At 50.7% G+C, this 25,151-nt stretch overlaps 1 protein-coding gene across 1 annotated transcript in view; it reads left to right on the forward strand.

The window, feature by feature from the left end:
* Sema5b (semaphorin 5B) overlaps positions 1–24,799 on the forward strand; it is a 123,924-nt gene extending 99,125 nt beyond the window's left edge. Inside the window, exons 5-22 of the mRNA XM_051149864.1 lie at positions 6,643–6,705; positions 6,982–7,080; positions 7,489–7,702; positions 8,346–8,631; positions 11,202–11,337; positions 12,617–12,824; positions 12,935–13,142; positions 19,546–19,663; positions 19,821–20,002; positions 21,077–21,220; positions 21,334–21,481; positions 21,567–21,792; positions 21,895–22,113; positions 22,576–22,746; positions 22,851–23,000; positions 23,502–23,546; positions 23,990–24,195; positions 24,383–24,799. Coding sequence (XP_051005821.1) covers positions 6,643–6,705; positions 6,982–7,080; positions 7,489–7,702; positions 8,346–8,631; positions 11,202–11,337; positions 12,617–12,824; positions 12,935–13,142; positions 19,546–19,663; positions 19,821–20,002; positions 21,077–21,220; positions 21,334–21,481; positions 21,567–21,792; positions 21,895–22,113; positions 22,576–22,746; positions 22,851–23,000; positions 23,502–23,546; positions 23,990–24,195; positions 24,383–24,541 — 2,982 coding nt within the window. The 3' untranslated portion in view covers positions 24,542–24,799. The remainder of the gene's footprint in view (positions 1–6,642; positions 6,706–6,981; positions 7,081–7,488; positions 7,703–8,345; positions 8,632–11,201; positions 11,338–12,616; positions 12,825–12,934; positions 13,143–19,545; positions 19,664–19,820; positions 20,003–21,076; positions 21,221–21,333; positions 21,482–21,566; positions 21,793–21,894; positions 22,114–22,575; positions 22,747–22,850; positions 23,001–23,501; positions 23,547–23,989; positions 24,196–24,382) is intronic.
* The last annotated feature ends 352 nt before the right edge of the window (positions 24,800–25,151 follow it).

Below are 25,151 nucleotides of genomic sequence, written 5' to 3' on the forward strand. Positions count from 1 at the left end.
ATATACAGACTAGATTGCTTCTACAAAGCAAATTCTCTTGTTATTTCATTGCCCAACAATAGGCCATGTACCAAAGGCGAGAGAAGTGGTTGCTAGATGCTTCCTGTGAACTCGGGTTAGAATATTTTGTCCTTGGGTAGTGGCACTGTGCTGGCAGGTTGTGGGACCCCCTAGGAGGTGTGTTCTGTAGGAAGCGTGGATCACTGGAGTGGGTCTTGTGGTTTATGGCTCCACCCTTCTTCTGGCCTGTTTTCTGGTTCCTGACTTTTCCAGGTGTGAGCAAGCTCCCACTGCTGGAGCCTTGAGAGATGGTCAGCATCAAGATGGGCCATGCTCCTTGACAGCTGGAGACAAAGCTTCCCTCCCTTAAATTGTGTTAGCCAGGCAAAGAAAGCAATGGAATAGAATATGCTCATGTAGAAGGGACTGGCAGCCGCTCTCCACTCCCTGGCTGCTTCTGCCTGCTTTGGCTGAACGGGAAACAAAAGAATACAAGGCCAGAGAAAGCCACTCATGCTTACATGATCAACCCATACCTAGAGAGCTCTAGACAACAGGAAGATCCAAATAAATGATCAAAGCAAGATGCTGCTATATTTCTAAACAAAGAACAATGAGTTTATAGAGGCATGGGGTAGAAGAAATGGGCCTTTGAACTAGGGTCTAGGGGCTGGAGAGATGGTTCAGAGGTTAAGAGCGCTGACTGCTCCTCCAGAGGTCCTGAGTTCAATTCCCAGCAACCACATGGTGGCTCACAACTATCCATAAGGTGATCTGATGCCTTCTTCCAGCCTGCAGGTGTATTAGTAGGCAGAGCACTGTATACATAATACTAAATAAATCTTTAAAAAACAAAAACAGGGCCGGGAGTGGTGGGACATGCCTTTAATCCCAGCATTTAGGAGGCAGAGGCAGGCAGACTGCTGTGAGTTCAAGGCCAGCCTAGTCTACAAAGGGAATCCAGGACAGTCAAGGCTACACACAGAGAAACCCTGTCTCAAGAAACCAAAAAAAGAAAGAAAGAAAGAAAGAAAGAAAGAAAGAAAGAAAGAAAGAACGAGGGTCTAAATTTTTAGGCTTGGCACTGAGATATATGGAGGTGTATAAAAGCGAGTTGGAAGTAAGTGTTTCCGGTGAGTTATTTAATTACTGTCCGAGTTACTACCATTCTTTGGTAATGAAAGCTATTGCCCTATCCTGGTTCAGAGAACTCCTTTGCCATAAGGTTCTTCATGGTTCGCTACCTGTAAGAAAAGTAAAGTCAAATGGTCCTTTCTAAAGTTTCAATCTAATCTCTCAAGTGATTTCAACTTGAATCAATATACCAACTTGACACGTGTACTACTCTCTCACTATTCTGCTATTGTGTAGTAGTTTTCTAATGCGGAGCTGGGGTGCTAGTACCTTTTAATAGTGGTCTATCTATCTGTCTATCTATCTATCTACCTGTCTATCTATCTATCTATCCATCTATCTATCTATCCATCTACCTACCTACCAATCTGTCTATCTATCTACCCATCTATCTACCTACCTAGTGATCTATCCATCCATCTATCTATCTATATCTATCTAACTATCTATCTATCTATCATCTGTCTGTCTATCTATCTATCTATCTATCTATCTATCTATCTATCTATCTATCTTTTGAGACAGAGTCTCATGCACCCCAGGCTGGCCTTGATCTCACTATATATCCAAAGATGATGGTGTAGTTCTGATCCTCCTGCTTCCATTTCCCAATTGCCACGACAATAGATGTGCACCTCCATCCCTGGTTGATGCAGAACTAGGTAGAGGTCAAACCCAGAGCTCTTGGATAGTAAGCAAGCACTTTACCCAGTGAGCTGCACCTCCAGTCCTTTTCACTTATTATTTCTCAGTCATGAATTTACACTTGTTGCTGTGTTTCCGTCCATGGCTGTTGTTGTCTGTCACAGCCATCCCATCTGTTGTAGTGGGTGGCCTCTTCAAGTCGGCTTCCGGGTCCTCTCTGCCCAGTTTTATCAAGTTAGTGTGGCACCCTAGCAATTCTGGAGTGACAAGATGTTCTAGGCTCCCTTTGTGCATTTGCTGCCCTGAATGGAGCCAGCCATTTCTTTAAGAAGCCTTGGTTCTTTTCTGTGGAAATTGCCTAATGGCTTTTTTTAAAAGTGTACACAAGTAGTCAAAATTCTTCAACTCGGGAAAGCCTTAAAGTGAAAGGGAAGACCAAAATAAACAGGCAAGCAAGCTGCAAGCGACAGAGAATATATATGAAGCATAAAACACTTTAAATTTGATTACAAACTAATTTGTATCTCCTTGAATATGAGAATATTTTTATGAAGCGATAAAGTGAAAATGTGACAACTAAAACTGCAATTAGAAAAATAAGAATTGGAGGATTTAAACATAAAAGTTGAAGAAAAGTCTACCAAAATTAGAACAACAGAATCAAGAAATTAAAAATAGGAAATGCCAAATAACTAGAGATTGTATCAAGACGCACTGATCAACTATGGATTTGGATTAATACACATTTCAAAACAGAAGAAGGGAAGGCTGAGGAAGAAAGGACAAAATAGCATAAGAAAATTTGTCAAGACTGAGGCCAAGTCTTCAAATCAAAAGTTAATTGAGTTCTCGAAAGTGACCCATACTTACGTCAAGTTAAAATCATCGTTCTTATGAGGGGGTAAAACCCATAAGCTTCCAGGGTCTAAGGAAAACAAAATGAGGGTCCTCTGAAAGATGAGAAGGAAGAATTACACCAGACTCCTCAGGAGCGACCCCAGGATGGAGAAAATAATGCATAAATATTAATAAAACTGGGTGCAGGCTATAGTCAACCTAGAATTCTCTATAAAAAGCAATCAGTGTAAAGAAAGGATAAATCAGACACAAGTGAACTTTAAAAATTGATCCACATTGTCCCTTCTTAAGAAGATGCTGGAAATGTGTGCCTCCAGAGGAAGCACGTGAGTTAAGAACAAAGGCCGTATGTCTTCAGGAAGCAGAGAGGCAAGTCCCTGGTTTTAGCCAGAAGGAGGCGTCACAAGCAATGGGTCCCTGGGAAGTTGGGATATGAAGAAGAGGAAGGGAACTAGTAAATTATCAGAGTCACTTGTGCAAGCAGGTAGGAAATGATATGGGAAGGGGTTTCTTTGGGGACATTTGAGAAATACCCATGGAGAAGGTTGTTTGAGAAAGGAAAAGCTACCTCTGATTATGAGTAGTGGGTTGACTTTCGAATAACTATTTTCACATTTAATGAGTCTTAAAACCAGGTGATTCTCACAATGAGCAGCATCTTGCGGTCACTTTTGGTCAGACTTTGGTCCTGATGTAGTTGCCGTAGGGAGCAGGTGGTCACTATTTATCCATGCCGGTCTGACCAGACAAAGGCAGCCCCTTTGACACGACAGTCATTTTAAGGTCAAAAAAGGACGGAAGATGAGTCTGGATGGGTCGGCCAGACCTGTGAACACCTTCTGGCAAGATCAAGAGAGAGCTGCATTGAAACTTGTAGAACAGGATTAGTGGCTTGGAAGAGTGTGCTGAGGACCAGAGCAAAGTGCCCCGAGAATTCGCTTCGCGCTGACTCCTGGGTTAGTTCAGTGAACAATGTTCTACTTCAGAGAAAAGCAACAAGATGAGTAGTGACAGCCCCAACCAGAAAGGAATTCTAAAGAGATGGGCGCTGGATGTAAGGAGGTTAAAGACACTTAGGTCTACTGACATTTTCTTCTTCTTTTTTTAATGTATATGATCTCTATGTGATAGAAAGACATCTAAATAAGAGCACTTCCAATAAGTTCACATTAAAAATTTAGGTGATGGAAGTGTTAACCGGCAGCACGTCTTTTACTGTGGTTTGTGTCACAAATCAGTGACTGACAGTCAGGGAACTCTGAGGCGTATTTATGTCAATTTTGGATCTCAATTAAAATATAAACTGTAGTGCTGGAGAGATGGCTCAGAGGTTAAGAGCACTTCCTGCTCTTCCAAAGGTCCTGAGTTCAATTCCCAGTAACCACATGATAGCTCACAACCATCTACAGCGAGACCTGGTGTCCTTTCTGGTGTCCTTTCTGGTGTGCAGATGTACATGCAAACAGAACACTGTATACATAATAAATAAATAAGTTTTTAAAAATATCAATTGTAGAGGAAGGATGAGTATCAGAGAGTTGTAGGTGTGCTCTGGGCTGGGGTAAAGTGGAGATAGACAAGTGGGAAAGCCTTTTTCCTGTCTAGAGCTGAGTGTGAGATGAATGTGAGTATTTGGGACGTGTGTGTGTGCGTGCGCGCGCGCGCGTGCATATATGTGTGAGTGCTCAGAGAGACCCAAAGGGGGTGTCAGGTCCCCTGGAGCTGTATGTACAGGTGATTGTGAGTCACTCAGCATGGGTGCTGGGAACCGAACCACATTCTGCATAAGCAGCAAATGCTCTTAGCTGCTGACTAGTCTCTCCAGCCTTGGGATGCAGGTCGTTAGGCAGCTTCACCTAGGGCATGATTGTTGTAGGGCAGAGCCACTGTAGCACAGGAGAAATGGGCTGCCAGAGGTTTTGTTACTTTTTTATGTTTTCACTTTGATAAAACTATTTTTTTTCTTTTTTCTTTTGGTTCTTCGAGACAAGGTTTCTCTGTGTAGCCTTGGCTGTCCTAGACTCACTTTGTAGACCAGGCTGGCCTCAAACTCACAGCGATCCACCTGCCTCTGCCTCCGGCGTGCTGGGATTAAAGGCGTGCGCCACCACCACGCCCAGTGATAAAAAACAATTTTCAAATAAAAATGACCCCAGAAAGCCCTTTCTGTGCTGTTACCTTTGTAAACATGCACGTTCTCTTCAAGCCATCTGGAATCTGCTTCCTGTGACAGGAGGCAGGAGGCTCCCCGGTGGGGGGATCAGTGGTCTGCTTTGTTCCTTATTGGCCTTGTGACCTGGACAAGAGTGTTCAACCTCACTGGCTTTAGTTTTCTCCCTATTACACTGAAAGTCAAAGAGAAAATGCACAAGTCCCGGGCACACATCTGTGCCATTGTTGACTTCCCTTTAACGCCAGGCTGGCCCCTTCAGTGTGCCCCATGCAGGAACCCTCAAGGCTCTGTGTAGTTCACCATCACCTCACATCGCCTGTGTTTCAGTGTGTGTGTGGGGGGGGGGGGCGGGGTCGTTGACCCTTCCTGCCTCCCAGAAACCCCAAGAACTCACAGATCCTCTTCTCTCCCGAAGCTCAACCTGGGGCCTGGTGATTAGCAAAAACACTTAGTTATTTCCGTCCAGAGGAACCCTGACCCTAAAGGTCATCTGCCCTTCTTTAAAGTTGAGGAGAAGCAGGTCTGAGCTCCGGAGTGGCCTGGGAGGGTTGACCCAGCGTGGTCAAGTGGAGACCAGTTCCTGGATGCAAGGGTCTGCAGGGGTCAGCCTCTCTCGGCTCTAAGCAGCCGTGCTTCTGGAGGGATGGAGAGCAAAGGGCAGCCGGTGGCTCTCTCCTTGTCAGACATTAAAATGCAGTGTATATATGGGGGGACTTGGGAGGGGGGAGACTGAGAGAGCGCGAGCGCGTTCTGCTTACTCGGTGCTTCTAGGCCAGGCGGAGCAGTTCATGACTGTACATCATCCCTGTTGACAGCTGCTGGGCTGAGAGCTATCAGCCTTTCCTTCCGTGCTCCATCAGAGATGGGGAGAGAATAAATGGAGGAGGGGTCTTGGGTGGAGACAGCCCTCTTTTACTGCCCTGCGTGTGAGAAGGCTATGTCTCCAGCCCCTTGGCCCCAGTGTGGATGACTCCTCAAGGGAGCCAAAAAGCCCTTGTTTGCTTCCCAGCACTCGATAAAGTGGGCATCATGGAGAGGCTTGTGGACCCAGACTTCAGAAGTCTGAAGCTGTTTAATCAGAGGTTCAAGGTTCTCCTCAACTTGTGTTTAAAAAAAAAAAAAGTAGAAGGAAAGTTGAGACTTCATGAGAGGAGCAACTGAAGCAAGAGATTTTTCATCCCTGGAGACAGTGGGGTAAAGGGCACAAGCACACTCAGCCTATGACACAGGAAATGAAAGATCCCCCACCCATGACCTACCACATGCCTTAAACCGTCACCAAGAACCTCAGTGTCTACAGAGATTGAGGGAGAAAGTTAACTTGTTGCAGAGTTTTAGTAGGAAACTACAACTCCTATTTTGAAGCAAACACAGTCTAACCATTACACAGAAGCTCGGTCAGCCTCCCACGCCTTTGAGGGACTCCAGGAAGGCACAGTTCTGTTCCCCCACCCCTAACCCCCCAAGACTTGGGTAGTGTTGACCGCCCTCCTCAGCCACTTGCAGCTTCATGACTGACCTGGGTGAGGGAGTTCCCAAAAAGCTGTGTGGGGCTGATGGAGCCCATGAAGTTGAAAGCAGGTCCCCTAGGTGTCCCCAACCCAATCAGGCAGAGAAGGTGTTAGGTGGAGGGACCACCTGCTAGTTAAAAGCCTCTCGCGAGTCTCTGACAGCTCCCCTAATACCTCTGATGCTGGAAGGGAAAGCCTTAACCTTCAGGCTACCCAGATCGTTTCCGGCTCCCTTTCCTCCCTCCCCGGACCCTGGCTGCTGTCTGCCGTAATGAGCAGTGTCAGGAAGTGTACGGGATGACGTCTCTGTTCCTCCCACAGGCTACAGAGTGGGCCTCCAATGAGGACACACGCCGCTCCTGCCAGAGCAAAGGGAAGACTGAGGTACGTGCCGGTGGCATCAGGTGCTCTACTGGAAGCTTATGGTCAGGAGATCTTGGGGGTCCTTGTGAGCATGAGGTCGCTTGCCCCAGAAGCCTGACTGGGTTGAGGGTGAAGGGAGTCAATAGAGACACAAACTGGACCACAGTGCAGCAAGGATACAGTGCAGGGGCGTTGCAGGACATACGCTGCCATCTGCGATGCAGCAGTGTGAGGTAAACATGCCCAGAGCCACACCTGGAGAGTCACAGTCCTCTGTCATTTTTCTTCCCACCTCAGGAGGAGTGTCAGAACTATGTGCGAGTCCTGATTGTTTCCGGCCGGAAGGTGTTCATGTGTGGCACCAATGCCTTTTCCCCAGTGTGCTCCAGCAGACAGGTGGGCCATTGGGAGGGGCAGGCAGAGAAGAGAGTCAGGGGATGGTGTCTTGCCCAAGCACACAGCCTTGGAGTGGGGACTGACAAATGCAGCAGGGTGGGTGGGGAACGTATGTCCACGCGACATTGGGACAAACATAAAAGGTTCATTCTTCATCCAGAATTCAAACTGAACCACTCTTGGGTATTTTTCTTCTTACTTAAAATGTCCATCTGTGGTCCAGTGGATACTCCTGAAGGACTTCACCCTTTGTAATGGCTATGAGATCACAGGGTAGCAGTGGTGAGGGTACTTGAGACATGGGAGGTGAGGGCACACAAACCAAGGATCCCAAAGGAAACAGCTCTAAGGTAAAAATACCAGATGGTCCTAGGACCCCTAGGAAAAGCTCTCTTCTGCCTTATCCAGGTGGGGAACCTCAGCCGGACTATTGAGAAGATCAACGGTGTGGCCCGCTGCCCCTATGACCCACGCCATAACTCTACAGCCGTCATCTCCTCCCAGGGAGAACTCTATGCAGCCACCGTCATCGACTTCTCAGGTCGGGACCCAGCCATCTACCGCAGCCTGGGCAGTGGGCCACCACTTCGCACTGCCCAATATAACTCCAAATGGCTCAATGGTAAGGTGGCCCAGGCCTGGGGCAGGGCTGTCCTGCTTTCCAAACCCCGCTGGCCTTTCCTGTCTCAGTCGCTTCATCAATAAAGTGGATAGGGCAGGGAAGATGTTTACCCAAAAACCAAGGCACACTGGAGCTGAGCGCCAGGTGTCCTGAGGACCCAGAACAGAAGAAAAAAAAAAAAAAAAAAAGGACAGGTTATTAGGAGAGAGAGTCAGAAATTAAATAGAGTAGTTGTTATGGGAAAGAAAAATTAGGAAAAAAACGAGGAAGACAGTATGAACATTCTACTTCTTGAGGTTAAACTCATTTCTTACTAACTAGCTGTATAGCCTTGAGCAAGCACCCAGCCTCTCTATGCCATGATGCTGTCATCTGTAACGGGCAGCAGTAGTCCTAGGACTTGCCTGCTAGTTTGTAGGGAGGATTAAATGGGCGAGCCAACAAGGTTCTTATGATGGTGCGTTTTATCCAGGAAGTAGCACTGCTAACAATTATACTATCAACAAATACAAGAGCTTCATTTTACAGGGGAAGTAGGGACAGGCTAATGTAGGGTCAGCAAAGAAGGGTTCAAGAGTCCCACCTAGGAACACTAAAACAGGCGCGTCCTTTCCACCGTGCCTTCTTCTCTCTATGCCCACAGAGCCAAATTTCGTGGCCGCCTTTGACATTGGGCTGTTTGCATATTTCTTCCTTCGGGAGAATGCGGTAGAACATGACTGCGGGCGCACTGTGTACTCTCGGGTGGCCCGAGTGTGCAAGAACGATGTAGGGGGCCGCTTCCTGCTGGAGGACACGTGGACCACGTTCATGAAGGCCCGGCTCAACTGCTCCCGCCCAGGAGAGGTCCCTTTCTACTATAATGAGCTGCAGAGTGCCTTCCATCTGCCGGAGCAGGATCTCATCTACGGCGTCTTCACCACTAACGTGTGAGTCCCCCGCCCTTTGCTTTCCATCTTCCCTGTCATCCCAGGGCCCACCCTGCCTAGCCTGGTGGCCTGGTGGCCTCAGCAGACCCTCTTTCATAGTCTGGTGTCTACATCCATAAAGCAGAGATCTCCTTGTTCCTGCAGCTGGTCATCTGTGGCTTACCACCTCTGGAGTGGTAAACACCTGCTCTAAGTTGCTAGGAAAGGCGGGCCCAAGCCAGATGCACAGAAAGGGAGGGGAGCTGCCTGGTGGTGAGATGTGCAGAAAGGGCGGGGGGAGCTGCCTGGTGGCCAGATGTGCAGAATGGGGAGGGTACTTGCCTGGTAGCCAGATGTGCAGAAAGGGGGGAGCTGCCTGGTAGCCAGATGTGCAGAAAGGGGAGGGAGCTGCCTGGTGGCCAGATGTGCAGAAATGGGGCTGGGAGCTGCCTGGTGGCCAGATGTGCAGAAATGGGGCTGGGAGCTGCCTGGTGGCCAGATGTGCAGAAATGGGGCGGGGAGCTGCCTGGTAAGCTCATAAAGGACAATGGTGGTACCCCAGGCAGGGATGCTTGCTCTATGGTCCCTCCAACCTAAGTGCAGCAGTATTCTAAGAACCTCTCCGCCACATCCCTCCTGACTACATCAGAACCTGCAAGCTGGCATTTGGCACCCCCATTGTTTCTTTGGATGTGAGGAACAGCAACCTTCCCAAGGATGCTCGACTCTCCTCCCCTTCCCCTCCATGTAGAGACTAACACATCAAGTGGTTTTTTTCAGCTTAAGAATGATGAGTGGGCACCCTTGAGGCGGAGGAAGGCCTTTGCAGTGTGGGATGCTATGCAAGGCATTTCGTAAGGACAGCAGGAGTGCCCCCCGCCCGAGTTGTCTACACAAAGGACAGTCTGAGAGGACAGGCAAGGACGTGGGTGAGACTGGCCAGCAGCAACAGAGAGCCCATCCTGGCCAGCGGACATTCGGCACAGCTCACACAGACCATGAGCTGAAAGCCTGCCGGTCATGGCTAAGTGTGGCTAGCTCTCAGTGTAGGACGATGAGTGGCTGTGAGCACAGGACAGAAAGAGCTGGAGAGACATCAAGGAAAAATGACAGTATCAGTATAGACTATAAACCATTTATTTATTGTGTAACCCCTCCGTGCCAGGTGCTTGTCCTGGGGTGGGGGTGAGCAGCAATGGGCAAAAGCAGTCATGGCTCTGCCATTGAGGGGATGGCATTCTAGAGTAGACAAGGCTATTTTGAGCAACCCATTTTAACCTTAGTAGCTCTTACAAAGGGAGAGAGCAGGGTACAAGGAGATCACAGGAGGCTTCCTATAGAATGTGACATTCTTGAGACCTGAAGGACAGTCCAGCCCCCATGCAATAATTTACACAAAGCTTTGGGTGGAATAAAAAAATAATGCCTCATGCTCTGAGAAGAAGCCAATGTGACAGGAGCATTGAAGGCAAAGAAGAAACAGGCGGGAGAGATGCTAGGACACGCTGTGCCCCAAGGACCTTGCAGGCTGCTCTCGGGGTTTTGATCTTTACCCTGTGGACAAGGAGACATGACTGGGGGATTTGTGAAATGCCAGCGAGCGGCTTGGTGTGAGTTTGGGGAGTTTCACCCCCCGCTCTTTTGTGCAGACCGGGTTAGGAGCCTATCCAGGCTATAGGGAGTCCAACAGAAGGACACTGCAGCAGCATCCGGGGCTCTGGGGCCCTGGAAACAGGCAGCATCTGGGGCTCTGGGGGACCTGGAAACAGGCAGAGGGAGAGGACAATGAACACATTTAGGAGAGAGGCCGATGCAGAGACTAGAGCAGGACAGGTGGGTGCAGCCGTGTCGTCTCTGTGAGCTGTTCACTCCACATTCACAGAGGCCTGTGACTCTGGGCCCAGAAGAGTTGTAGAGATTATCTAGTTCTTTAGTGGCATAAGCCAGTGGTTTTGCTAACCATATATATCTATACATATATGCATACCTCAGAATAGATTGAAATCAAACCCTTTCAGAGGTCTAGGGGAGGAGAATAGGGTGGAAGAAAAAGAGATAGTGGGAACAGGAAGATACAAGCGAGGGTTAACAATCAGGATGTAATATGAATAAATTATAATTAACAAATAAAAAATTGTATAGTATATTTGGCTTGCATCATATTGTTTCATGAAGCTTCAATATAGATGTAATGTAAAATGTATTTCTCATATTTCTGGTTGTGAGCCTAGTTAGCCTTTAATGGCTAAGTCATCTCTCCAGCCCTAAAATGTGTTTCTTAATGTGGGCCATTGACTGCATCCCACCCCTCTCTGAAAAAAGGAAGAGGATGAGGAGGTGGCACAAGGGACACCTCAGTGCCTCTTGCCAATGAGCCCTTCCTGTGGTTGGGTGAGAGTGAGGATTACATGCCCTTCGTGTGCAGAAGGCCTCAGGCTCATCCAACGCACTTGCCAACCTGGGTGATTAGGAGTGGCGGTGGGCTGAGGGGCCCCTGAGGCTGAGGGGCCCCTGAGGCTGAGGGGCCTCTGAGGGGCGTGCTTGGCCCAGAAGGAGGGAGGGACCGCAGTCCACCACCTCTTTCCTTTCAGAAACAGCATCGCAGCTTCTGCCGTCTGCGCCTTCAACCTCAGTGCCATCTCCAGGGCTTTCAACGGCCCATTTCGTTACCAGGAGAACCCCAGGGCTGCCTGGCTTCCTATTGCCAACCCCATCCCCAATTTCCAGGTACAGCTTCTCCTCCTTTGCCCCCCACCCACCACCAACCACAAGCTCAGCGCCGGCTAACACCAGCCCATCCCTGTTGCTCTAGGCTTGTCTCGGGGTGGGGGATGGGGGGGGGCTGAGATGGGTTCCCCAACAGGTGGTAAATCCTCAGACTGCTGTTGAGGAGATAGAGGAGAGGTAGAACTGGGGAACCTACTCTGGCTATCTCTGTAATTGACCCCACACACCCTGAGAGATAGGGACCTCGATTCTACAGAGTAGGAGGGACCACTACACCCATGAATTGTGGCCAGACTTAGGGTGTTTCATCTGGAGATCATTCAAACTATGCAGTGTAGGATCTCCGAATGCAGGCAGTTGTTACGGGTATCATAAGTAACTCATGTATTCCCCACCCTGTGGTGGAAGGAAAGCATAAAGGGGCTGGTAGCATACACACACGCGCATGCGCGCACACACACACACACATATACACATACACATATATACACATACACACACATACACATGCACACGCACATATGCATACACACACACGCACACACACACATTTTTTAATTTTATATTTTATTTTTGGCGGAAGGTCTCCCTGTGTTTCCCTGGAATTCACAGAGTCCTCTTGCCTCAGTCTCCTGAATGCTGAGCCTGAAAATGCAGGTCACCATGGCCAGCCCAGATGGCTGACTTTCATGTCCTTCCAACTGCTTGCTCCAGGGGTGATACGGCCTTGGGAAAGGCTCAGGCTCTTCAGAAGTCCAGCAGTTTGGAGCCCGATCCAGCCTGCGATGTTGGACCGGTCACCTAACTCCCTTGAGCCTTTTATTCCTTTTCTGGAACTAAGGACAGGGCTATACGAGGTCACTCCTTCTGGATCTGTGCAAAGAGTGTTGTGATGCCCAGTGAGAGGTGCTTGGCTTCCAGACTAGAAGGCATGAATTTGGAGCTGGAAGGGGTATAGGAGAAAACAGGTTGGCCCACTGTGGGCGTGGGTACCAATGAAGCAGCTTTAAATTACCAGACATTGTTCGCATTCAAATGATTTGTCTGGACCAGACCCCTTTGTCCTCCTATCCTCTTCCTCATCTTCCCAGCCCGTTTCTCCTAGTTTTAAAGAAGACTCGTCCTTTTTTGGAAAAGATCCAGGGGCCCAGACAGAATGCTGGGGACCAGGGGTGTTGGAGATTTAGTGTCTCCTCACAGCCCCCATGGGTGGGAAGGAGACCATGGCAGTTCCTGCAGAGTGGGGACTGGACACCAGTGACTCGGTTTCTCGCGGCAGTGCGGCACCCTGCCAGAGACTGGCCCCAACGAGAACCTCACGGAGCGCAGCCTGCAGGACGCACAGCGGCTCTTCTTGATGAGCGAAGCCGTGCAGCCGGTGACCCCAGAGCCTTGTGTCACCCAGGACAGCGTCCGCTTCTCACATCTAGTGGTGGACCTTGTACAAGCCAAGGACACGCTCTACCACGTACTCTACATAGGCACGGGTGAGCTCCCTGGGGCCCGCCTGCCCTGCAGATGGGGAAGTAGTTGCTGCTAGGTAAGGAAACGGCTGTGAGTAGCCACCGCTTGAAGGCCACTTTCCTCTGCCCGCCAGAGTCCGGCACCATCCTGAAGGCGCTGTCCACCGCCAGCCGCAGCCTGAGGGGCTGCTACCTGGAGGAGTTGCACGTGCTGCCCCCGGGGCGCCTTGAACCTCTGCGGAGCCTGCGAATCTTGCACAGTGCGCGTGCGCTCTTCGTGGGATTGAGCGACCGGGTGCTGCGGGTTCCGCTGGAGAGGTGCTCTGTCTACCGTAGCCAAGGGTAAGCTGAGGCAAGAGGGCAGGAGGGCCCGGGGCGGTCTGTGGTGGTGGTGCCTATCCTGCCAATCATGCCTCCGAGGTGGTGCTTAAGTGGTGTGGCTTTGGAGTCCAAGCCTGAAACATCTTGGGAGGATTTTATTAGTGTTAATCGGCACTTATAACTGCACTTCGAGAATTGTGGCACCTGTTATTTTGTGGTTAATCTCATAGTTCTGGCTGAGCCTTTTAGTTGAGAGAGAGAGGGAGGGAGGGAGGGAGGGAGGGAGGGAGGGAGGGAAGGAAGAAAGAAGAGAGAGAGGGAGAGACAGAGAGAGACACAGAGAGAGAGACAGAGAGAGAAAGACACACACATAGACAGAGACAGACAGACAAACAGAGAGACAGACAGAGACACAGAGAGACATCTTTGCCTTTGAAACCACAGCACTTCCTGCCCAGATGAGGGGCAGTGGGGTCAGCCCCAAGTCTTCACCTTTCTTGGAGGCAGACCAGCCAGATGGGACAGCCAGGTGGGAGAACTGCAATGTCCCATTGCCTTCGGTCACATCGGCTTTAAACAGAGTCACGAATTTGGCAGCAGTGACACCAGTACTTAAGATATGTACGATCATCAGAAAAGCCACATGAACTTGCTGGCCTTTGCAATAGAGTCATCCTGGCTGTGCCATCTGTCCTTGGGATTTGGGAGACAAGCAGGCTCCATGTTGGCAAAGGTCACTCTCTCAGAGTACTAGGGTCTTGGACAGAGGCCTGTGGACAGGGGAGGAGGAAGGATAGAGGGGTGTAGGAGGCCGCTGGTGATGGGTAGTCACTGGAGCTCCTCTCGGCCCCCATACATGGTTCTCTCCAAGTGACACCGTTTACGAAGCCCTGCTGTGCACAGGGTGCTTTGCAGAGCTGCTGGTGTGAGAGGGGGTTTGTGTGCCTGGGCCATACTCCAGCGCTCCACACTGCACATCTGGCTAGGGAGAGAAGCCCTGGCCTAGATCTGCCAGGGAAAGGCAGAAGGACGCCTTGGGAGGGATGCAGATGGTAGAACCAGACGTACGTAGGAACCCACCTCAGCTCCACCGCCCGTGAGCTGCACGGTCTTCAGCAGACTATAGCCGTTCCGAGCTTCAGTTCTCTTGCCAGGAACTGGGGAGATTTGATGGCACAGTGAGGTCTAATTTTGACAGAAGTGTAAAGATCAGGCCTGGTACTCATGAAGGGCCTAGGCTGTCAAGTCATAAAGGGTAGTTAGTATCTTTATCCCTCTTTTGTCTCTGAGATTGCTTTTAGGAGGCTCCAGCCTCCTGGGTTGTCTGGCCTCTGAATCTATGACACCAAATACAGACAGCTCTGTGGGGCCAGAGAGCAGTGGCTACCTGTGGACAGCATTTGCCCTTGCTTCTGTGTTCTCTTTAAACACTTGTATTGCTATTAAACTTCTGATACATGTCTTATTCTCCAAGAGGTTATAAATCCTTAATGCAAAGCCCGGCGGCCAGATATTTTTTTATACTTCCCTATTCAACCCCGCCCAGCACAGGGTGGCCTTCTGCCCAGGGCTGATGCTCCACTGACTGGTTATTTGGCCTGAGAAGAGGCCAGTGCAGGAGAGGCATGGGGAAGGAGCCTGGAGAGTGGACTGAGGCCACCTAAGAAGGCCAGGCCGCTCAGACTATCCAGACAAGTGCTTCATAAGGCAGATCAGGGTGTGGCCGGTAGCCTTGTCATGAAGCAGATGGGCAGCTGTGATGGGTTAGTGTGGCTCCAGCCCACTGCAAAGCCATGGGTCTGCAGTAGGGCGAGAGGACGGTGAGGGGCAGGGGCATGTCCCCACTCTGAGGATGTCGCAGAGGAGGTCAGGAGCTTGCAGTGTCCCCAGCATACTGCCATTCTGCAGCAAGGTGGCAGAAGGTCAGCTTGGAGTCTTTCCCCTGAGTTTGGTTTATAAGCTGCTGAAGCATGCAGTGAAAATCCTGTTATAAAGCTACAGGTGGGGCCCCTCCACACACACGGACCATGACAAGAGCATGCCTGTCGCCTGTCCCCTACATTAAATAGTAAATAAATAAATAAATGCATTTTTTTAAAAAGGTAGATCTAAAACCTAGAAACTGCAAGATTGTATTATTGCAAAGATAATAAAATGAGACAAATGTGTGCAGCAAATAAGCTGTGCACTTTTTTTTTTTTTTTTTTTTTTTTTTTTTTTTGATTTTTTGAGACAGGGTTTTTCTATATACTGACTTTGTAGACTAGGCTGGCCTCGAACTCACAGAGATCCTCCTGCCTCTACTTCCTTAGTGCTGGGATTACAGGCATGTGCCACTACAGCCCGGTGCTGTGCACTCTTTATGTCAGGGAGCCAAGTGCCAATCACAGCATATCAGAATGGGTGCTACTGATGGGGGGAGGGGGACTTCGTCATGTTCTAGGCATTCATTTCACATTTGTCCCTGTTCCTTCCAAAGTTGGCAGGAAGATCAGGGTGGGTAAGCAGAGACACTAGCCAGCCTCCTCCTCTACCCAACATCCAGGAACTGGCCTCTACTTCCCTTAACCTGAGCAATCTTAGTTCCGTAGCATAGATCCAGTTCTCTGGCTCAGCCAGAAAGGAGAAAATATGCTCAGTGCATGAGTCAGCCTCTCTCTCCTTCCAGCAGGCCTTTCTCCTCAACCCTGGCTCTCTCTCAGAGAGCCTCTGCCTGCCCCAAGTGTTCAGGGTTAGGCCCAGGCTCAATGGCATCTCTCTCCAACCGAATCCTTGCTTTGGGCAGTCTTAAGTAATCGCCACATGCTCAAAAGACCCTGGATGCTTTTTCTACCCTGGAAAGCTCCTTGCCATCTCCACCCCCTCCCACCCCCATTGCTGCAGGGAGTCAGAATCCTCTGGTTTACAATGCCTGTCACCCATCTCTGTCCTATTTGTGGGCCAATAGAATAAACCTGTTCCCTTTTGTAATGGCTGCTTGAGACACTACAGTAAAAATAAAATAAAAATAATTTTTAAAAAAAGACATGGTGATGTATTATTGGCCTGATGGCTCCTTTCATGAAAGAACTCTAAGTCCCCACCACTTTCTACAGTGACAGGCACCTCACGCTCTTTAGCATGGAGCTTTCATTTTTCTATCTAAAGCAACGTTCCTTGTTCTGTCATCTTTGAAGCGTCCTTTAGCCCAAAGGCAGTGAGTGTGGATTCACCTGAGACTCGAGAATAAAGATCCCTTTAGTTACTAGCAGCAGCAGCAACAGCAACACCCTGGAGAGGAGAGTCTTGAAGGCCTCTCAGACACTGATGGGGTGGGATTATACGGAGGGAATCTGGCCTCTTTTTTCTCTGGACCATAACTGGTCAGAAAAATCAGAGAGAGTCAGAGGATCTGGGGTAAGAAAAGCGGGGCCAGTTTCTGCTCTGTCTTTCTCCCTTGTCTCCCTACTCTGTCAGGACCTAGGGCAATCAAGGTCCCACTTGACCTGGGACTGTGACAAACGTGGTCCCGGAACAGAAGTTTCTAATCATAAGTATCTGCCAGAGTTTAAATATGCTAACACCTGGACTTCCTGTCCCAGGGGCCCAAATTCAGGGAGGCGGTTGGTTCTGCTTGCTTAAGCATTTCAAAGGATGCCAGGCAATTAGGATTTGCACTCAAGACTGGAAATATCAAGGGCTAGAGGAAGCAGTAACATGAGGTACACTGGGTTCCTCCAGAATCTTCTGCTTTAGTCTTCTATAAGCTGGTCCAAAGTGTCCATCTCTCTGCTAGCAGACTTTTGTTCCTGTCAGGGTTTGCGAGGAGGTTTTGTCAACAAAGCACTTGTGTTGCAAACACAAAGGGGCCCGAGTTCAACCCCCAACACCCACATAAAAATGTCTGGTGTGGTTCCCACTTATAAACCCATCACTGGGGAGGTGGAGATAGGAGGGCGTGGTAGCCAGCAAATTAGCTTACTTGGTGAGATCTGTATCTCAGTGAGAGACCTGGTCTTACAGGGGGTGGGCATGTGACACCCAAGGTTGCCCTCCAGCTCCCACACGTAAGTGTGCTCATGTGCCTGCACACACAGAGAGAAATGTATTTTATACCATCCATAACAAGTCATAAGCGCTACTGAGTTTTTGACTGGTTGATTTTGCTTCTTCTTGACCCAACTCTCAGTGGACAGAGTCTCAAAGCCATAGATTGCTGGTACTCCTTGTGCGCCTGGATTGTTTCTGAGCCTCCACAATGTCCAGTTTGGTAGATTCTGCTGGTAAATCTCAGCATTTGAACCCTCAAATCAAACTTTTGGTCTCAGAGGTTAAAATATGAATGTGGTCATGCTATGGAATGTACAAATGTCATCTTTGAGAGAGTGAGGAGAAAACAGATTCACTAGCAGCAGACGAGGGAGTCCTCTGGATTCCCAGGCCGGTCACAGTGTGCTCAGCGGGGTCCAATTAGGGCCTCATCAACAGATGCCCAAAATACCACTTGGATCATGCAAGCTTGTGGGCCAGCCTGGAACAGGGGCTAGCAATGTCTTCTTCAGTTCTGTCCTCCTCTGTTTTCTTCTCAAGTCAGTCAGTCAGTCAGTCAATCTGTCTGTCTGTCTGTCTCTCTCTCTCTGTGTCTGTCTGTCTGTCTGTCATCTCTTTCTCTTTATGCCTCCTTTGCCCCCCGATGTTTGACGTGACCTATTGAATACACTAAATGTAAAGAATTTACAGGAGCCTGGCATTATGCGTCTAATCCGAATACTTGAGAGACTGAGAAAGAGTATCCCTGTGAGTTTGAGGCCAGCCTGGGTTGCATAGTAAGCTCCAGGCCAGCCTGCACAATAGAATGAGACCTTATCTATTAATTAACTAATGAATTAGTCAGTTAATTAAACCATGGCTGACAAATGACTGTCCCTGAAGCTTCAAGAGAAAAACACGAATTCTATCTAGTGACACCAAAAGCTGCAAGCTCCTGTGTGTGTCCCTTTGGCTCTCAGCAACCTTGGCCCCTTTGGCCACTGGGAAAATCCTTTTGTAAGTGTGCATGGTGCTGTGAACTCACCCACCCATCTCGTCTGTGCCTTTGTTCCTTCTCAAGGCCTCCATTTTTTTTGGAACCTCTGCCTTTGTGCTCTCTTAACTCTCCCTAGCTGATCAGAGGAGGGTAAAAAGCTTGGAAAACAAGCAAAGGGGCCAAGTGTGCCCTGGGGTGGCAGTGGGCTCACTGTGGGGCTGGAGAGTCCCCTCCCTCTGCCTCCGTGATCTGGTACTCTCTTTAGTTAGCAGTCAACAGCAAATGATCACCACTTTCTTCTTGAAGTCCTACTAACAGAGATTCACCTCTCTTATTTACAATGTAAAGGCCATGTCACCTGAATAAATCAGAAGGAAGCATAAGTGGGGGCATCTGGGGCTTGCACTGGAGTGTGAGCCACCGTCTTTTCTGAGACATTGCAGAGAGGATAGCCCCGTGGCCAGGGAAGAGTGGACGGGATGGCATCCTGGCCTAGCAGCTCACCTCATTCTCCCAGTGCTAAAATGCTAGCTGCTGCTTTCTAGCCCCCAAACAGCTCAGGCACAGGGAAACCATACATGGCCCTAGACTGTATCCAGGGACCCTGGCTTTTGAGAAATGGGTCAGCATCCAGTCGGGGTGTGAAATTCAATGGGACTGTGTGCTGGGAGGATGGGAAGCAAGGCGAAGCCTAGGTCTGGCTCCAGTTCTACAAGATGCAATTTAGGAGATCACTGGGAATCCTCCTCTTCTTGATCCTTTGTTCTATGCAAAGACTTGGCCACCCTAGTGGTTCACAGCAGGACTTCCGTTAGCATCATCCTGGGGCTTCAAAAACCACCTTACCGCAGAGACTCATATCCCAACGTCTTCAAGCTCCTCAGGGGATTTTCATGTGTGCCAAGCTTAAGAACAACTTTATGCTCTGAGGGTCTGACAAGAAACGGCTATCTCTTTGCACTTCTGCAAAACACATCTCCTCCAACGGTCCCCAGTGAGGAGTAACAGGGCCCTCTGGCTTAGGGGAAAGAAGTCCAGTCTCCTGCTCAGTCCGAGTCCTTGCTAAGCTCTCTGTGTTTCCTCCTGCCTGATGGAACAGTACCTGGCCTCCCTCCCCAGGTTATTGCATTGAACTCATCCGTGCTTCCGAAAGAGCTTCAAGCGATGTCAGTTACATGTCAAGCGTTCAGTGGACCTCGTTATTTCCTTTTTTCTCTTTCTGGTGCTGGGTGTGGAACCCAGGGCCTTGTACCTGCTGAGCAAGCGCTCCATCGCTGAGCGAAACCCCCAACTTTGAACTTAAGTCTTTTTCATAGAAGAAAGCTGGGTCTCCAAAGGGGCGTGGCCCAGGTACTTTCTAGAGACTAAGCTGAGACTGCAACGCCAATGAGCTTGCATCTCAAAACTTCCATCTGGCAGGGCATGCCTGGGAGCACGGGACCCGTACTGCGGCTGGGATGGGAAGAGGCAACATTGCGGCACGCTTGAGGACAGTTCCAACATGAGCCTGTGGACCCAGAACATCACAACCTGTCCTGTGAGAACCCTCGTGTGCCCCGCCCCCCTAACCCTTCAACCTCCATGACAGCTATGACTCCTCCTCATAAGTATATGGTCCCTGTGCCCTGGAATTTCATCTCTCCCTTGTCCTTGCCTTGTGTGACCGGAGTCTTGCCCCTTATATGAGTCCGCAGGTACGGAACATGACACGGGATGGGGGCTTTGGCCCATGGTCACCATGGAAACCGTGTGAGCATTTAGATGGAGACAACTCGGGTTCTTGCCTGTGCCGGGCCAGATCCTGTGACTCCCCAAGGCCTCGCTGTGGGGGCCTCGAATGCCAGGGGCCTGCCACTCATGTCGCCAATTGTTCCAGGTAGGTGGGGACAGGATTTGTACAGTGTCTGCTCAGGACTCATGTGGAGAGAACTGGGGAAATGGGGCATCGCACCTGGGTGTTTACACTTCAGTGCAATGCTGGGTACTGGACAGGAAGCTAGTGTCCGAGGCAGGAAATATGAGCACTTAGCAGAGTTTTCACATTGATGGAAGAAAAGTCCCTGCCCCGTGGCAGGAAATGCAAAGAGAAAGAGTGGACAGACATGATAGTCACTGCCAAGAGCTAGCTGCAATTGGCGTGGGTGTTCCAAATGTGAGGGACAACATAAGTTGGTGATGGTCCCGGGCTGCACCTTCTAGAGGCATAACCTTGGCCAGCCCTCTAGCCAATCTTTTTTAAAGTAGGGAATGCAATACCCATCTGAGAATTGCTGAGAAGGTTAAAAAGAGTCGATGCCTGTAAAAAGTTATACTTCCTGGTCCCAGAGAACTGCATAAAATGGTTATTATCACAACTAACTCATACTTTATGGGACTCTTAAAATAATTATTTTATCTGCGTTCACTAAAATAACCCTCACAGCAACCTCCAGGGGTTGGAATTCAGCCATTAGTTAGTCTTATGTTAAGGATAACGGTACCAATAAACAGGGGAGTGCCACTTTGGTTGCTGAGGTCAACGTGGGCATGAATGTCTGAGGCTGGGCAAAGCTAATGCAGGGAGACGTGGGGAGAGTGAGGTCCAAGAGGAGGCTTGGGTGTCTGAGAAGGGGGAAAGGAAAGTTTCAGGTTGGAATGGGAACTGAGACCTCTAAAGAGTGTGTCCTTTTGCCTGTCTGTGTAGGGGCCCGGCCCTATCACTGTACCCTTGGCCCTGAGCACAGCCTGATATATGGAAGAAGGCTCTCAATACATATTTGAGGCATGAATGAGCAAACGGATGAATGCACGAATCTGCCTGAGCCAGCCTGGTTAGGAGCTGAGATTTTTTTCTGTCACTGTCTCGCCAGTCCTGACAACAATACAAAATCCATCTGCCTCAGATGCAGCCCAGATCTAAGAAGCTAGGGCTCAGAGGGGCATGTGTCTCTGTCCCCTCCCACTCCACCAGGAATGGGGCGTGGACCGCCTGGTCATCGTGGGCACAGTGCAGCACGTCCTGTGGGATCGGCTTCCAGGTTCGTCAGAGAAGTTGCAGCAACCCGGCGCCCCGCCACGGGGGCCGCATCTGCGTGGGCAAGAGTCGAGAGGAGAGGTGAGCTCGCTATGGCTGCAGGGATGCTGGGATCCAGGTATCCTCAAACCTGGATTCTGGAGCCTGGAATGATATCACCTCTCCCTAAGGTGACATGTCTACTTTCTCCCCAGATTCTGTAATGAAAACACGCCTTGCCCAGTGCCAATCTTCTGGGCTTCCTGGGGCTCTTGGAGCAAGTGCAGCAGCAACTGTGGAGGCGGCGTGCAGTCGCGCCTTCGGTCCTGCGAGAATGGCAACTCCTGCCCGGGCTGCGGTGTGGTGAGGGCGCGGGGCGGGACAACCGGGTGGGGGGTGCGGGGAGGCCTTCCTGCCTCGTGGCTCTGAAACGACCCTCACCCCGAAGGAGTTCAAGACGTGCAACCCAGAGGCTTGCCCGGAAGTGCGACGTAACACACCCTGGACGCCCTGGCTGCCTGTGAACGTGACCCAGGGTGGCGCGCGCCAAGAGCAGCGCTTCCGCTTCACCTGCCGAGCGCCTCTGCCAGACCCGCATGGTCTGCAGTTTGGCAAGAGGAGGACAGAGACCAGGACCTGCCCTGCAGATGGCACCGGAGCCTGTGACACCGACGGTATGGCCAGGAACAGTGGGGAGGCTGGGAGCAGCAGCCCCGGAGGCCTGGGGCGGAGTGGGCAGCCAGCGACAGAATCGTTGAGCCCACTACCCTCTGCAGCCCTGGTGGAGGATCTCCTGCGCAGCGGGAGCATGTCCCCACACTCTCTGAACGGAGGCTGGGCCACCTGGGGCCCATGGTCATCCTGCTCCCGGGATTGCGAACTGGGCTTCCGCGTCCGCAAGAGAACATGTACCAATCCGGAGCCCCGCAACGGGGGCATGCCCTGCGTGGGAGATGCCGCAGAGTACCAAGACTGCAACCCACAGGCTTGTCCAGGTAAAGTTGTGGAAGAAAACTTTAGCTTTGGGCAACACCATTTCCCCAGGCCTCTCAAGCATGTGCAGGGGATCTCCTCTATCTTGCAATTAATTATGCAAGGAGTACCAGACTTTTTTTTTTTTTTTTTTTTTTAAAGACAGGGTCTCAGTGGCCCTGACTACCCTGGAACTCGCTATCTAGAACAGCTTGGACTCACTGAGATCTGAGTTTTGCCCTCACTGTGGAATCAGTAGCTACTGGGTACAACAGGAGCGAGCTCTTCCATTCCTAGATACTGCCTTACTTTTTCTTTTCCCTACAGAGCTAGTCGGATAAGGAATTTGATTTAAGATGGGACCGCTCCAGGGTTTCGGGGGACACCCTTTAGTACGGTGACCTATTGAGCTGGGATGGAGTGGATGTTGTTGAGGGCATGAGGCCCACGGCATCCTTTCTCACACACCCAACCCACACTTACAGTGCGGGGTGCCTGGTCCTGCTGGACTGCATGGTCCCAGTGCTCAGCATCCTGCGGTGGTGGCCACTATCAACGCACCCGTTCCTGCACCAGCCCTGCACCGTCCCCAGGTGAGGACATCTGTCTCGGACTGCACACGGAGGAGGCACTATGTGCTACACAGGCCTGCCCAGGTACTGGGTGCATCTTGAATGGGCTTGGGGAAAGTTATGGACCTGCTAAGCCTCAACAGGGAGATCCTGAGGCACTGAACCTCATTCCAACCCGCAATCCACAGAAGGTTGGTCACTGTGGTCTGAGTGGGGTGTCTGCACTGAGGATGGAGCCCAGAGCCGGAGCCGGAGCTGTGAGGAGCTGGTCCCAGGGCCAGGTACCTGCCCTGGTAATAGCAGCCAGAGCCGGCCCTGTCCCTACGGCGAGATTCCCGGTAGGTCCTTTTTCTAGTACCTTTGCGTCATCTCCTCCCTTGATCCTCATCTCTTCCCCCCTCCCCTCTCTCCCTCCCTGCCCCCCTCTCCCTCTCCCTTTATCTCTCTCCCTCTTCCCCCCCCCCCTCATTCACGCCCGCACGCACGCACGCACGCACGCACGCACAGACTCACTCGCGCAGGCTCATTGCTCCTATGCCCCTTCCCGTTCTGAAACTTGAAGCTTGGGGCAGAGATTGGAACACAGGATGTTGCATAAGAAATGATACTTTCTTGTCTTGTGCTTGGAGCTCTCATACTATACACTTGTGAGTGGGCCACCATACAGAGAAGGGGGCGGGGTCTACAGAGAAGAGAAGCTGGAAGGAGCGGAAGCCCTAAAGCCATTGACCTACAAGTTCTTTTTTTTCTCTCTTTCTCTCTCTTAGATGACACCTGGCCCAGGAAGGACCCCCTCCCTCTTCACTCTGTTCTAACCTTCCTCATTTGTCTCCCTGCAGTCATCCTGCCTGCTTCCAGTGTGGAGGAGACCACTGGCTGTGGAGGTAAAAAGTCATTCATGTCACTGCCCCTCAGTCCCTCACATCCTCCACTGCAGTCTTTACTCTTTCCAACTCTGCTGCAGACAGCCAAGCCTAGGGAGGTCCCCACGTGGCTTCAAGGTTGTGTGCCGGGAGGTCTGCACGAGTCCCTCCTAGGCCTCCCAGCCAGGAGGCCATCATCGGTCTGCATCCAAGAACGCCATCTATCTCCAAATCTTCCTGTTGTCACTTCCGACCCCACCTATAGGCTGTCCTGGGAGAGAGAAGGCCCTGGTGGCATCCTCCGCGTCCTCTCTCTTTACTTTCATTCTGGTCCCCAAAACCCTTTCCTCTCTCCCCATCCTAGAGCCTCTGGAAGCTGCTTCTGCTCCCCAGGGAGACAATCAGAAAGCACACCCCCTTCTTGACAACAGCCCTTTCCTCACCACCTGCTCATCTCCCTCCAGGGTTCAGTCTCATCCACCTGGTGGTCACTGGTGTGTCCTGCTTCCTGGGCTCTGGCCTCTTGACCTTGGCCGTGTACCTGTCTTGCCAGCACTGCCAGCGTCAGTCTCAGGAGTCCACGCTTGTCCATCCTGCCACCCCTAACCACTTGCACTACAAGGGTGGGGGCACTCCCAAGAATGAGAAGTACACTCCCATGGAATTCAAGGTGAGGAACTTCCGTGAAGCAAGAAGCATGGTGAAGAGTGCCGTGGTCCTAGCCCCATGCTGGGGGGTGGGGGTGAGGGGCAGGGGGTGAGGAGGGAGGCAGTGGTTGCATGAAGGAGTACTATGCCTGCCCCCTTCCTCATCTCTTCTCTCCTTTCTCTGACCCCGCCCCCTTCTCCTTCCCATAGACACTGAACAAGAATAACTTGATCCCTGATGACAGAGCTAACTTCTACCCATTGCAGCAGACCAATGTGTACACAACCACCTACTACCCCAGCCCACTGAACAAGCCCAGCTTCCGGCCCGAGACCTCACCTGGACAGCGCTGTTTCCCCAACAGCTGATTCCATCCTCCTGGACCTCGGGCTCCTTGCCTTCCCAAGGCACAGAACAGTGGAATGGGACAGTAGAGCCACTTTGGTTTTCCCTCTGCACTGGGCCGAGAACTTGCTGCCTGGCCTATGTGTGTGTGTGGGGTCCCATCTGGCTTCAGAAAGCTCTGGCTGTCACTGACCATGGGAGAGAGGGCTGGCTTTAGGCTGGCACATGGATGCGGATCCAGCTCAGCCCAGGCCTCATGGTCTCCTGTGACCCACCATCACCATCACCCTCCCCTGTCATGTCTGAGCTGTGGACCTATGAGGCACATGAGGAAATTGGAGAGTAGAGATGGCAGGGGAGTGGGCTCTTAGGTTTGGGTTGGAAGTGACTTCCAATGGCCACTACCAGCTAAGTCTGCCCATTTTTAATTACCCCCTCCTGGAAGGCCTGGCCTGCATCCAGCTTGTCAATGAAAGGAATTCATCAACTGTCCCATCAAATGTCCCAGCAGATTCAGATCTCAGCCCAGAGCTGGACCATTCTGATGATGCTCTTTAAGTGTCACAGAGGACCAGTGCTGGCCTAGGCTGACCACCTCTGTCAGACAGTCTGTATTTTAACCAGGGGCATCAT

The sequence above is a fragment of the Acomys russatus genome, chromosome 8, assembly GCF_903995435.1.
Source record: "Acomys russatus chromosome 8, mAcoRus1.1, whole genome shotgun sequence".
NCBI classification, from domain to species: domain Eukaryota; kingdom Metazoa; phylum Chordata; class Mammalia; order Rodentia; family Muridae; genus Acomys; species Acomys russatus.